The sequence below is a fragment of the Hyaena hyaena genome, unplaced genomic scaffold (genome assembly GCF_003009895.1).
Source record: "Hyaena hyaena isolate Hyena2069 unplaced genomic scaffold, ASM300989v1 scaffold_140, whole genome shotgun sequence".
Classification (NCBI taxonomy): Eukaryota; Metazoa; Chordata; class Mammalia; order Carnivora; family Hyaenidae; genus Hyaena; species Hyaena hyaena.
The window spans coordinates 383,837-398,019 of record NW_024080772.1 but is presented as its reverse complement, the minus strand read 5'-3'; the positions used below and the strand labels follow the sequence as shown (position 1 = coordinate 398,019).

Sequence of the window (14,183 nt, the reverse complement as noted above, 5' to 3'; positions counted from 1 at the left end):
TTCGGTCTCCAGGTTCCTTTCCACGCTTCCCTCTCCCAGCTCCCGGTGGCTTCTCTGAACAGCGAGGGCGGAGTTGCTTCTTCACCACCCGCCACGTTACGAAGAGGTGAATCTCACGGGAAGGATATAATAAGAAAAAAACGAAAACAAAACCAAACCAGGAAAAGGCGGCCGAGGAGTTCTCAGTACGGGGACATCTTTAGAGGTTGCAACTGGATTGTAATAACTTCCTGTGGCACAGCCTGATAGAGAAGAAGCGCTTCCGGCAGCCGAGGACCACTAATCCACAAGCAAGTCTTCCGGGCCCGGCGCGACCCTCGCCTCAGGCCTTTCCGAGGCGTACCTTCGTCCAGCCCAGCTCCTGCGACGCGGCAGTGAATGGTGGCGCTTCTCTGCCTCCGTCTAGGTCCAGACCTCCTTGTCTCCCGGCTACCCCCGGCATCAGGTGACCCCAGGATTCTGTGATTGGCGCTTGCGCCTGCTGACCGTGACCGAGGAGCCCCAAGGGACCTGGGCTTTCTTTGAGCTTGGTGCCTATTCCTCGTCCTCTTATCGGTGAAATTAAGGAAGACGGTGATTTTTTCTGTGTCCCTTGATTGATCCGTTTCTTTGTTCATTTTTTTTTTTTTTTTGTCTAAAACCAATTATTGAGACTCCATAGTGTAGAGGTTAAGAGCCTATCTGGATTGTTTCCCTCGGTCATTTGTGATATTGGGAAAGACAGTGGGCCTCAGCTTCCACCTTTAAAAACTGAAATGGGGAAACCGAATTAAACAATAAAGGCAAAGCCTGGCACTGTGTACCAGACACTGTACAAAGATCGTGGTTGTGGGAGATGGATGAGAGAATAAAATCGATTGAGATAAGGACGGGTTTAAATCCAGGCATAAATGCTGTGATGGAGACATCAAAGTGTTGTGAGAATATAATGAAGGGAGATTTACTGGGGAGGTGATGGCAAGTGGTAACTTAACCTGTACTTAAGAACGAATGAAAGTCTGCCCAGAATGTGGTGGGTGGCAGGGCATTTCTGGCAGAGATCACAACTTTAAGGGTCAATTTGTGGAAATACGTGACATTCTCAAGAAACTGAGTAGAATGATATATGTTAGAACTAGAATTTCCAGGAAGCTTCCTCTTTGTGCTTCCACTGCACTAGGTCTGTGACTCTAGAGCAGCCCTTTCTGCACACTTTGATATCGAAATATTCTGTTTCTATTTCTCTCCCTTACCTCAGGTCAGGGATCTTGCAGTCGTCTTTGTCTCCCTCCATAATGCCTGGCATTTGATAAACATTTGTTCAACGTGAAGAGACATATGGGCAATGAATCTGGAAAGGTGGGTTGAAGCCAGATTGCAAATTTTGAGGAGTGGTAGGCCAAAGAATTCTGGCTGGCTTTTTCCAATAGGCAATGAGAAGCCATTAGACCTGAGTTTTAGTAAGATTAAGTCTAGCAGCACTGGAGAATAGATTAGACACAAGGAGAGACTGGAGGAAGGGATACCAATTAGGAGGCAACAGAAATCACTCAGAGTCTTCCATATGTATGTCAGAAGTTCAATGCATAGGACCATTTAGACTCCTGGTCAATACATTTTCCCCCCAGGATCCACTGAAATATTGCTCATGTTTTTGACATACACAGAATAAGAACCACCTCTTCCTATCTTTAACTCTATTCCCTTTCCTCCTACTGATTCAGGACAGATGTGTCAAAATATTCTAGGTTTCATTTAAGTATCTTGCCTTGCAAATTGTTCAAGATTGGGCATGATGGTCGTTCTAGTAATGCGTTAGTGGGGTGAGATGGAAAACATGGACACTAGAGCTCCCAATACTATTGCAGCCGTTAGTCTACTAATGACCCAAATTCCACCTGTGGTTCAGTCCAGTAGGAATTGTCACTGTATGTGACTGCAGTGACTGGCATCTAACAGTTGTATTTCTCTTAATTTCTTCAGGGAGAACATCTTTGGTCCTACAGTGTTGCTGGCACTGACATTTTCTAAGTGGTGTTGAACAGCCTACTTTTTATGTAAATAACTGGCTAGACTTCACATTTTTCACTACAGAAACCTATAACCTAGAGATTTAAAAACATTTTATCACTACATTTAACTTGAAAGTTTCTTATTCCAAAATGTTGAGATACTGGGGAGAGATACCAATCTCATCGAGCCAGACCAACAGGAGTTCCTTTGATTTGCTCCCTCGAGAGTTCCGTCTTGTGGAAGTCCATGACCCACCCCTGCATCAGCCCTCAGCCAATAAGCCCAAGCCCCCCACTATGTTGGACATCCCCTCAGAGCCATGCAGCCTCACTATCCACACCATTCAGCTGATCCAGCACAACCGACGTCTGCGCAACCTCATTGCCACAGCTCAGGCCCAGAGTCAGCAACAGACAGAAGGTGTAAAGACTGAAGAGAATGAACCTCTTCCCTCTTGCCCTGGGTCACCCCCTCTTCCTGATGACCTCCTGCCGTTAGATTGTAAGAATCCCAACGCACCATTCCAGATCCGACACAGTGATCCAGAGAGTGACTTTTATCGGTAAGACGAGGCTTTGCTATATCTTACTTTTCTCAAAAAATCTTCACAACAGGACTGTTAAGCATGTAATAATATTTCTGTGAGGAAACTGAGGATAAGAGTAATTGACATGGCCAAAGTTGCTCAGGTAATTAGTAGGAAGTCTAAGACTTGAAATGATCTTCCAAATCCAGAGTCTACTGTATCTTTTTTTTTTTTTAAGTTTACTTATTTATTTTGAGAGAGACAGAGCACAAGCAGGGGGAGGGGCAGAGAGAGAATCCCAGGGAGGCTCCATGCAGTCAGTGTGCAGCGCCCGACGCAGGGCTCAAATTCAAGAAACCCGAGTTTCACCAACTGAGCCACACAGGCGCCCCATATCTTTTATTTTTGATGTAACAACGATGTGAGTGCCACTTTACTAGGAGCAAGGAACTATAGCATATGGAAAAGAAGGCACGGCCTCACAATCCACAGATGTAGTCTATTTAATTTAATATGTTTATTATGGATTTAGCTCAGTGTCTTAAAATTGAGATTCATGGACTGATTCTCATAATATCAGAAATCCATTAAGTTTTATATAAGAGTTTTTAAATTGTGTACAGTTGGCCTTAAACACCACCAGTTTGAACTGTGCAGGTCCACTTACATGCAGGATGTTTTTACAGAACAGTGCTGTAGATGTATTTTCCTTATAATTTTCTTAGTAACATTTTCTTTTCTTTAGCTTACTTTATTGTAAGAATATAGTATATAACACATATAACATACAAAATATGTGTTAATCGACTCTTTATGTTATCGCTAAGGCTTCCAGTTAATAGCAGGCTATTAGTCATTGGGATGCCTGGCTTGCCTAGTCAAAAGAGCATATGGCTCTTGATCTCAGGGTCATGAGTTTGAACTCTTGTGTTGGATGTAGAGATTACTAAAAAGAAGTTAACAAATAAATATTAAAAAAATAGTAAACCATTAATCATGAAGTTTGCGGGGGGTCAAAGCTGTATGCAGATTCTCTACTTCATGGAGGGGTTGGCACCCCTAACTCCCGCATCGTTCATGAGTCAACTGTATTTTCATTTTTATAACATCATTTAATAAATAATATAAAAATGTTCTTGATCCTTGTTACTTAAAATCTGGGCGGAAACTAACAGCATCAGCATCACCTGGGAGCCTGTTAGGAGTTCAGAGTCTCAGGGCCTACATAGCCTACCGAATCGAATCTTCATTTTAACAAGATCTCCAGAAGATTCATATGTATATTTAAGTTTGAGAAGCCCTACTCCAAGGCCTCTGAATGACTTCCTTCTAACCTAATGCTACTACTCGGTTGCATTGTGAAAAATTGCATTTGATGCCAAATAAACTTTTTGTTTGCATTTTGAAATTTGTCAGACCAAAGAAAAGTTTAAATAATAGTACAAAAGGGGTGCCTAGGTGAGTCAGTTGGTTAAGCATTGCATCCAACTTCCGCTCAGGTCATTATCTCATGGTTTGGGGGTTTGAACCCCACAGCAGACTCTGCTGACAGCTCAGAGCCTGGAGCCTGCCTCAGTTTCTGTGTCTCCCTCTCTCTCTGCCCCTCCCCTGCTCACACACTCTCTAAAATATAAATAAATATAAAGATTTTATATAATAATACAAAAAATGCCCAAATACTGTTTAACAGGATTTACCCATTGTTAACATTTTGCCACATTTATTTTCTCTCACGTATATATAAGTGTGTATACACACATAAACATATACTTAATAATGTACATATTTTACCTCTTAATTCTTAAGCATTCATTCACCTCTAAATTCTTCACCTTATCCTAAGAATAAGGAAAATTTCGTATGTAATCTCAATACTATTATCACACCAAAGTAAATGAACACCAGTTAAATATTATCACTTAATAAGCCCATATTCAGATTACTCCAGTTGTCTCCAATATTGTTCCCTAATCCAGAACCTAACAAAGATTCATGCATTGCCTTTGGCTGTTCAGTGTCTTTTAAACTAGAATAGCTTCCTCTTTAAAAAAAAAAAAAATACGATGTAAATCTTTTTTAAGAGTTCAGGTCACTTAGAAATGTAGAAAGTCCCACTCACTGGATTTGCTGATTATTTCCTCAAGATTAGATTCAGGTTAAATATGTGTTTAGCAAAAAAACAAAAATAAAACCATAAATAATACTGCATAGCAATCATTGCATGTGCTTACTGATGATAATATTTACTACTATTTTAATTGTCCCAAATTAATGAGAAAAGAACAGCAATAGGCTTAATAAGCAAGGGTTGCCATTGGGTAGATGGAGACCAGATGATGTCCTGGCGCGCTATATAATCAAAGGTTCTAAAGTCCTGGGAATAGTGAAAAAAATAGGGATAACTGTGTCATTACATGCATGGCCCAAATTCAGAAAACTTGCTCTGTGGTGATCAGTACCATATTTACATTTTGAAGGCAGTTTAGCTGTAACAAAATTATATTGTTCATCATATTAAATTGATGCTATTTATTTTTAACTCAAAAAAATTTTTTTTAATTTAGTGCAAGAGAGAGCATGAGTGGAGGAGAGGGGAAAAAGGAGAGAGTAGAGAAAGAGAATCTCATGCAGGCTCCATACTCAGCACAGAGCCTGATGCAGGACTCAATCCCACAACCCTGAGATCATGACCTGAGCTGAAATCCAGACTCGGATGCTCAACCAACTGAACCACTCAGGCGCCTGATGCTGTTATTTAGAATTTTGTAGTTGTGTGTAAAACTTCTAATTTTTTTTCCCTTTATCAAGTTTTTATTTAAATTCCAATTAGTTAACATACAGTGTAGTATTAGTTTCAGGTGTAGGACTTAGTGATTCCTCACTTACATACAACACTTCGTGCTCATCACAAGTGCCCTCCTTAATACCCATGCCCCATTTAGCCCATCCCCCTTTTGTATTTCCCTGATGATGATGTTGAGCATCTTTCCTTGTGTCCGTTAGCCATCTGTATGTCTTCTTTGGAAAAATGTCTATCCATGTCCTCTGCCGATTTTTAACTGGATTATTTGGTTTGGGGGTGTTGAGTATTATAAGTTCTTTAGAGATTTTGGATGGATACTAACCCTTTATCAGATATGTCATTTGCAAATATGCAATATTCTCAAATATTCTCCCATTCTGAAGGTTGCCTTTTAGTTTTGTTGATTGTATCTTTCATTGAACGGAAGCTTTATATCTTGATGAAGTCCAGTAGTTTATTTTCGCTTGTTTCCTTTGTCTCAGGAGATGTATCTAGTAAGAAGTTGCTACGGCCAATGTCAAAGAGGTTATACTGCCTGTGTTCTCCTCTAGGATTTTGATGGTTTCCTGTCCCACATTTAGGTCTTTTCATCTATTTTGAATTTATTTTTGTATATGGTATAAGAAAGTAGTCCAGTTTTCCCAACAGCATTTGTTGAAGACACTCTTTTTTCCATTGGATATTCTCTCCTGTTTTGTCAAAGATTAGTTGACCATCTAGTTGTGGATCCATTTCTGGGTTTTCTGTTCTGTTCCATTGATCTCTGTTTCCTGTTTTGTGCCAGTACCATATTGTCTTCATCACTACATCTTTGTAATATAACTTGAAGTCTGGAATTGTGATGCCTCTGTCTTTGCTTTTCTTTTTCAAGATTGCTTTGGCTATTCAGGGTCTTTCTTAGGATTTTAGAATTATTTTGTTTTAGCTCTGAAAAATTCTGGTGGTATTTTGATAGGGATTGCATTAAATGTGTAGTTTGCTTAGCATAGTATAGGCATTTTAATAATATTTGTTCTTCCAATCTCAAACTTCTGATTTTAATTGTTAGGAAGAGCTGTAAACACCAGAAGTTTATAACTAGTTTGTTTTATACATAAGAAACTGTTTAACAAAAATAATTTGCATCAGCTATGGGGGTGCTAAAAGAATTATTGTCCTTTGAAATAAGTCCGTGTGGAGGAGGGCACTTGTTGGGATGAACAGTGGGTGTTATATGGAAACCAACTTGACAGTAAACTATGAAAGAAAAAAAAAGAAAAGAAATAAGTCCATGTGTTACGCAAATAAAGCAATACTGGGTTAGCTATTTATTTACTTCTGAGCCCTTTAGCTTTTGGCCTGGGGAGACTGGCCATGGGAAATGATGGTGGAAATAGTAAATGAAAAGTTATTTGGCAGTTGGTTTTGTTCTCTAGCTATTGTGTGGATTACAGTAGTTGCTCCTGAGCAGATAATAGTAAAGTGGGTGGATAGCTCCCCAAGCCCTCTTGTACAGCGCATGGTGACATGTACCAAGTATGTACCTTATTTTATCAATTTACTTCCTTTGTCAGAGGGAGGCAGAAGATAGGAATTTTATATTTTTCTAAATAATTAGAAGTTTGCTAAAAGTTATTTTTAGGAACTCAGCTTTTTGAAAATTTTTTCTTAGATTAAGACCTCTACAGGGGCACCTGGGTGGCTCAGTTGGTGAAGCATCCCACACTTGATTTTGACTCAGGTCGTGATCCTAGGGTCGTGGGATCGAGCCCCACATGGGACTCCATGCTGAGTGTGTAGCCTGCTTGGTATCCTCTCCTTCTCCCTCTGCCCTACTCCCTCACTCATGCTCTTTCTCCCTCTCTAAAACAATTGATTTAATTTAAAAAAAAAAAAAAAAAGATTTCCACAGCAATGATTAGGGGCAAAATGGTGTATTATGAAGAACATAGGATCTGAAGTTAGAAGCTCAACCTCTTAATAATACCTATACAACTTCTGGCAGGTCAGCCCCTCTGAACCTCAATTTCTTCACCTGCCATATGAGAAAAATATGGACCCTACCCATTTCTTTGCACAGGAGAGGATAAAAATGCCTTGTAGACTATATGTATTTTAAATTGCTTTTATAAAATTGAGTTGCTTTCCCAGTTTTACAAATGGTCTATTTTAGTTGTAGAAAAATCTCCGCATTGGGACTGAATTTCTGAAAGCTCATTTATCACCCAGCATATGAGGAAACTATGTTATGGTGAAATCACTAGAGCACCACTGAGCAGTATCTCAGCTATAGTGTTAAATTTTATTATATCCTACAAGTGATCGATATTGAGCAGATGGTAAAAGGAAGCTTCCTATTCACCTGATACTCTTTTATGTTGTTTATTATAGACACGTATTGCCTATTAAAACTTTGTGTAATTGGAGGAGCTCAGAGATGACTGTGAGCTGTTGAGACATGCCCTGGCGGCAGCAAGATGAAACTGTGCTTTGTTACCTGCATAGAATCCCCTAGAAATCTGGGCCAGCAGCTTGACTGAAGTTATAAAAACTCCTAGGGAGACAGGACAGGTGACCCTGTGCGAGAACACTAATAACACTGCCATGTGTCCCCTTTCAGTGGGAAGGGGGAACCTGTGACGGAACTCAGCTGGCACTCCTGCCGGCAGCTCCTTTACCAGGCAGTGGCCACAATCCTGGCCCACGCAGGCTTTGAGTGTGCTAATGAAAGTGTCCTGGAGACCCTCACTGATGTGGCACACGAGTACTGCCTTAAGTTCACCAAGTTGCTGCGCTTCGCTGTGGATCGGGAGGCCCGGCTGGGGCAGACCCCTTTCCCTGACGTCATAGAGCAAGTATTCCATGAAGTGGGCATCGGCAGTGTGCTCTCCCTCCAGAAGTTCTGGCAGCACCGCATCAAGGACTATCACAGTTACATGCTACAGGTGAGGTGACCCCATGAGAAGCGGGTAAAGATGTGATTACACACATCTTAGGGGCAGTAGCAGGATCCCACAGCACTTACCCTAGAGAGCGGGGCGCAGGGTCTTGGAGCAGAGAGGGCTTGACATGCTCTCCTCCTGGCCCTAGCTGTGTTCCATTGGCCTCATCACTGACCTGGCCAGACCCAGGGCCTTCTTTAGCCAGTGAGCGGCCCCGTGTACTGATAATACGTCCTCTGGAAGAAATTATAGACAGGTATATAGAGTCTGAGAGAATGTGGTTAGCACGCTTTATTCAACAGATATTTATTGAGTCCTACTGTGAGTCAGGCACTAAGTTCTTTGAACTTGCATTCTTGAGAGGGAAACAAAAAACAAGTAAGTAAATAGTGATCAAAACAATTTCAGATAGCGTTAAGTGCTATAAAAAACGGAACCAAACATTATGAGGTGATACTGCCCAAGGGTAGAAGAGTGGGTAGAGATACTATTTTGGGTTAGAGCCAGAAATATCTAATCTCTTTAACCTATGTGGCCTTAAGTCATTTGTTCACTGTTTTGGTTTCCCCAAATCTAAATTATCATAAGGATTTTTTAACACCCAACAAAAAAGTCTTTGCTAAGTGATTCAGATTTCCTACAGCCTTCTTTATCCACCTAGGGTACATATGTCAACAGTTTTTACAGACAAAAATGTAATCTTTTGTCCCCATTCGGATCTATCTCTAACAAAGCCTCTTTCACCTCTGTGTAACTTAATGACACACAAACTCTGCAAACAACTTTGCTTTACACGTCTTTGTCATTTACAAATGCAAACTCAGCACCTTAAACAAATTCCTTCCACGTGTCAGCTATGCCCCCCAAAAAATGTAAAAATAATTCCTTCCATTGGTACTGGTTGCTTTATTCCTATTCATATGATGTTGTCTTTTCCATGGGATGCCACAAGCTGACTGTTCACCTTGCTTTTGACATTCATTTGGAAAAATGACTCTCTCTTGCCAACAGATTAGTAAGCAACTATCTGAGGAGTATGAAAGAATTGTCAATCCTGAGAAGGCCACAGAGGACACTAAACCTGTAAAGATCAAGGAAGAACCTGTGAGCGACATCACCTTCCCTGTCAGTGAGGAACTGGAGGCTGACCTTACTTCTGGAGACCAGTCACTGCCCATGGGAGTCCTCGGGGCTCAGAGTGAGCGCTTCCCATCTAACCTGGAGGTCGAGGCTTCGCCGCAGGCTTCAAGTAAGAGAAATCAACCAACTCTTGATTCTGGGAGAACTGCCAGTCTCAGCACTCTGTGTTTCGGAATCAAACTCTGGAGATAGAGAAAAAAGTGTGGGTGGGCAAAAGACCAGAAGGTCTAAGAACAACTACAGCCTCATTGATCTAGTGATACGAGCATTCTTCTCTTTGTCATCAGTGAAGGGAGGACTAACAACTGTATGGGCATTATTTAAAATCATTCCTAGTTATGGGGCGCCTGGGTGGCTTAGTCGGTTAAGCGTCCGACTTTCGCTTGGGTCATGATCTCGCGGTTCGTGGGTTCAAGCCCCGCGTCGGGCTCTGTGCTGACTGCCAGCTCAGAGCCTGGAGCCTGTTTCAGTCTATGACTCCCTCTCTCTCTGACCCTCCCCTGCTCACGCTCTCTCTCTCTCTCTTTCCTAGTAATAAAGAAAAAAAAACATTAAAAAAAATAAATAAATAAAATCATTCCTAGTTAGGACATAGGTGCAATACGTGTGATCCTGTTATTACCAGAGTTAATTTAGCTGAGCCAGATGATGGGCAGATGTCCCCTTCATCACTCAGTATGCTGTTCTGTTCTTTCCCGATGCTTCCACTCATTAGACAACTTCCAGATAGATGGAGGAATGTTAATTGCTCAAGGCTGTTTGAATAGTTGGGCTTCCTTTCTAGAGTGTTCCCAATAAATTGTAGCTGAAAGTGATTGAAATAGGACTGTCCAGTTAGAGGTACCTGCCTCTTCCAGACAGACTCTGTGATCACCTTTGGAAGCAGGACGACTCGACCCTTCAGTTAGTGAGATTGCAAATTAGATACTCAGTTCTTTACAAATATAAATGTCATTTCACCGATGCACAAATCCTAAACAGAATTAGGCCACATTTTTTAGTGTTGAGCAGAGAACCTTTCACCATGGAAGAAGTAATAACCACAAAACAGTGTTGCTAGAACACAGAGACAGGAGGGCCAGAGAGAAATTGTTGCGGGCTTAGGAACCATGTCTCTTTTCAGCAGTCTGGGACCTGCTGCCAGCATTTTGTAGTGATCATTAAGTTCATAAAATGAGAGAGGACCAGGGACTCAAAAAGGCAGGAAAACAGAACAGCCTTAGAGAAGGAAGGAAGGAAAGAAGAAACAACACTTGAACAAGAGCCTGTGGTTTGCCCGCCTTTGGGCCATGAGACAGAATCTTGGTACCTGTGTAGTTTTACTTCCCTGGTTTAGAGAAAATGGGAGAGTAGGTGAGGTGGGGTAAAGGAGAGTGAAGGAAGTAGAAAGGAAAATAGAATTGGTAGGGTTTTTCTTTAATTTTTCTTTATTTTTGATAAAGAGAGAGGTGATTGGGGAGGGGTAGGGAGAGAGAGAATCCCAAGCAGGCTTAATGTGGGGCTCAAACCCGCAAACCATGAGATCATGACCTGAGCCAAAATTAAGAGTCAGCCGCTTAACCAACTAAACCACCACCCAGGCGCCCCTGGAGCTGGTACCTTTTTGAACACAGGATAACAGCCATATTCTCCAGCCAAGCAGAATCGGAGTAAAAACTGAGCTCAAAGGTTGTGCCCCGGGTGAAATATTTGTTTTGCTGTGTTCCAGCCTTGGCTTACCACTAGTTGTGTGTTCTTCCATTGCTAGGCACAGAGGTAAATGCTTCCCCTCTTTGGAATCTTGCCCATGTGAAAATGGAGCCTCAAGAGAGCGAAGAAGGCAACGTCTCTGGGCATGGTGTGATGGGCAGCGATGTCTTCGAGGAGCCCATGTCTGGGATGAGTGAAGCCGGGATCCCCCAGAGCCCTGATGACTCAGACAGCAGCTATGGTTCCCACTCCACTGATAGCCTCATGGGATCTTCCCCTGTTTTCAACCAGCGCTGCAAGAAGAGGATGAGGAAAATATAAAAGGAAAAGGGGAGATGTTCTGTCCAGATTCGTAAGACCCAACAGAAAACCCTGATGTATTCAAATATTTCCATAAAAGGTGATTTTATGGAAAACACAGCACAGTTTCTGGATTTCAGTGAAGATGGATTTAACCAAAAAAGTCTGCATTTTACTTTTACATCCAGTTTTTGTAGTTTTCCACAACCAAGCCACCTTTCACAGACCACTCATGACACTGGGATGGTAATCAGACCAGAGCACTGTCCCTGCCGTTCTTACCATTGAACAGCTAGGATGTACATACTGGTCACTCTGTACTCGACGGATATTGTACAGATTGAGATTGTTATCAAACCTCAAAGCTGCGCTTGCAAAGACTCACAAATATATGCTGATGTCAGTTTTTTCACTGAACTTGCTTCCCTTTGGGGTCATATCATGGGAACCTGGTACTAAAACCTAACAGAAAATAGCTAATCCCCTTATCTGTGGTCTTTTTAATAGTTTTTGCTGCCCATGAGGTCTCCTGAATCCAGGGGTCTGTGGTGCTTCTTTGGATAGCCGTATTCCATCCACATTGCTGTTTTGGGGAGGGGTTTCCTTTTTTCCTTTTAATCTCTAGCCCCAAAATGGGGCTTGAACTCACGACCCCAAGATCAAAGGGTCACACGCTCTACCAAAAGCAGGCACCCTTCTTCCTACTTTAGACTTACTCCATCTACCCTCATCCTTTTTGTCATTTTCTCATTTCCATTCAGCTTTTAAAAACATTTCACCATGTACTTTTCAGTTGTTTTATTTTCTTTATTGGGAATGAAGCAAACAGGACCTGTCCAAGGATAGACTTGTGCAGATTCCATTTGTTGCATCTGCTTGGCCATCAGAGGACGGCAGTCCATTCCTTTGCCAGAATTCCACATCTGCATTGTGTTGCCACTAGATAGGCAGCCTCTAAAAGACTAACAGTACACATCTTTCTCCTTTACATCATGTCCTCAACTTTACATGGCTACTCACCCATCACAATATCTGTCCTGCCTGGCATCTAAAAGTCTCAGTATTTACTGAATGATTAGCACTGGAATAATGAGGAGGAATGAGCAAATGTGTGTTTTTTGCTTTGGTAATGGGTGCTGGTATGTTAAATCCTGCTGAAATTTGGGTTTTGGGTACAGAATACAAGTCTTTTGAAACTTACAGCATTCTTTTAATAAGAGACCAAAATCAAGGAATGGCTTTAATTAGTACATTATTGAATGCCTTAAATGTCCCAAGCTCTGAGAATAAAAATGAATGCAACAGCAATAAAGAGGTTGTAAACTATCAGATAACTTATAAATTTGCTAATTGTACAATCCTTAGCACACTTATCTGAACTCCTATTCCAGACTCAGCTTGTTTCCCCTATTTATGAAAGTAGACCTCAAGCATTTTCCATAAAGTAGCCATCTAGTATTTAATCCATTCAATTAGCAAGCATTTATTGAGCAACTGTTATGTACTGGGTCCTGTGCGAGACACAGCGATGAGTAAGACTGTCTCTCTCCTTACGGAGCTTTCAGCATAGGCCAGGTAAGTTACTTTGTAAAGAAGTATTCAAGGGCACTAAGTGGAAAAACTAAATATATTCATAGTTTTGCTTTCCAAATGGTTTCTTCTTGAATAGGCTCAAATTTTTTTTTTTTTTAACAATTCTGAGGTCTTTTATTTTTTTTTTTACATCTATCATGCCACAAATTCATAGGGAACAGGCTACAGCAGCTCCTTTCCATCAGTTCACACAAAGCGTGCTTCTCTGAGTGGGACAGGCTGGCACTTCAGTTGAACCCAAATACCTTTCTCTGTGGCTTCCTTCTTTTTCTGATCATTTTCCTTCACACGTTTCAGGAAGCTGTCTCAAGAATTAATCTGTACAATTCTCTCGGCAAGAACCTTGCCCTTGTTTGTTTTCAATAATGGCAGCAGCATAATGGGCCCAGTTTTGCCATGCTAACATTTGTAAGGTGTTCCTTTTTGAATAGTGCCTATTCCCTTAAGGCCCACAGTATCACCTTTCTTGTAGATTTGCATGTATGTGGCCAAAGAACAACTCCACTTTTTTTCTAAAAGGCCTAGAGAACACATGGCAGGTACCATTCCTCTTTCCCTTTGTGTTGGTCATTTTGAAAATTACTGGGGGATGGCAGTTCCACCAGGTTCAAATTTTTAGACCAGTGGTTTCTCGGTATTATCTATAGGTATTAGAATACCTGTAGACCTATAGAGGACTATAATCTATAGGCACAGAATACTGAAATTGGCAAAATATTTTTAGAATGTTTAAATTGGAGAATAAGCACCAGATGGTCACGGTTAGGGTACTCTTGATAAAGCAGGTCATTTTGAGCATACCTGAGATTCTCCTGGCCTAAAACTGTCACAGGCTAATTGAATTAGAACAGTGGTTCTCAAACTTAAATGCAAGGGAATCCCCTCAAGGACTTATTAAAACAGATTTCTGGGTCCCACCCCCAGTTTCTGATTGAGGTTGAGTGTTGTGTTAACAATTTCCCAGGTAATGCTGATGCTTCTGGTCCAGTGGCCACACCACTGAATTAGAGTGCAGATTGGGCAGGGATAAAACGCACTATGTTTTACATTAATATGAAGAATGTGGAGGCAGGGCAAACCTTACCATGGCTACTATGTGTGGAATGTGCACCTGACCCAAATCCATGCCTTTTGAGGAAATCACCATGGATACTTTGCCTTAAGTTTAAAGTACAATACAGGGGCACCTAGCTGGCTCAGCTGGTTAAGAGTCCTACTC

The 14,183-nt window shown here is 41.4% G+C and overlaps 1 protein-coding gene across 5 annotated transcripts; it reads left to right on the top strand.

The window, feature by feature from the left end:
- The first annotated feature begins 243 nt into the window (after positions 1 to 243).
- On the top strand, positions 244 to 11,773 carry SUPT7L (SPT7 like, STAGA complex subunit gamma). Of its 5 annotated transcripts, none has more exons than XM_039238513.1 (6): positions 244 to 406; positions 1,238 to 1,338; positions 1,963 to 2,554; positions 7,921 to 8,245; positions 9,254 to 9,491; positions 11,130 to 11,773. In XM_039238513.1, the coding sequence occupies exons 3-6, from the start codon at positions 2,142 to 2,144 to the stop codon at positions 11,390 to 11,392; spliced, it is 1,239 nt and encodes a 412-aa protein (XP_039094444.1). In that variant the 5' UTR covers positions 244 to 406; positions 1,238 to 1,338; positions 1,963 to 2,141; the 3' UTR covers positions 11,393 to 11,773. The 5 variants fall into 5 exon arrangements, with proteins under 5 accessions (XP_039094444.1, XP_039094443.1, XP_039094447.1 ...); XM_039238512.1 differs by having other exon boundaries at positions 244 to 445; XM_039238516.1 differs by lacking the exon at positions 1,238 to 1,338.
- Positions 11,774 to 14,183: the final 2,410 nt, after the last annotated feature.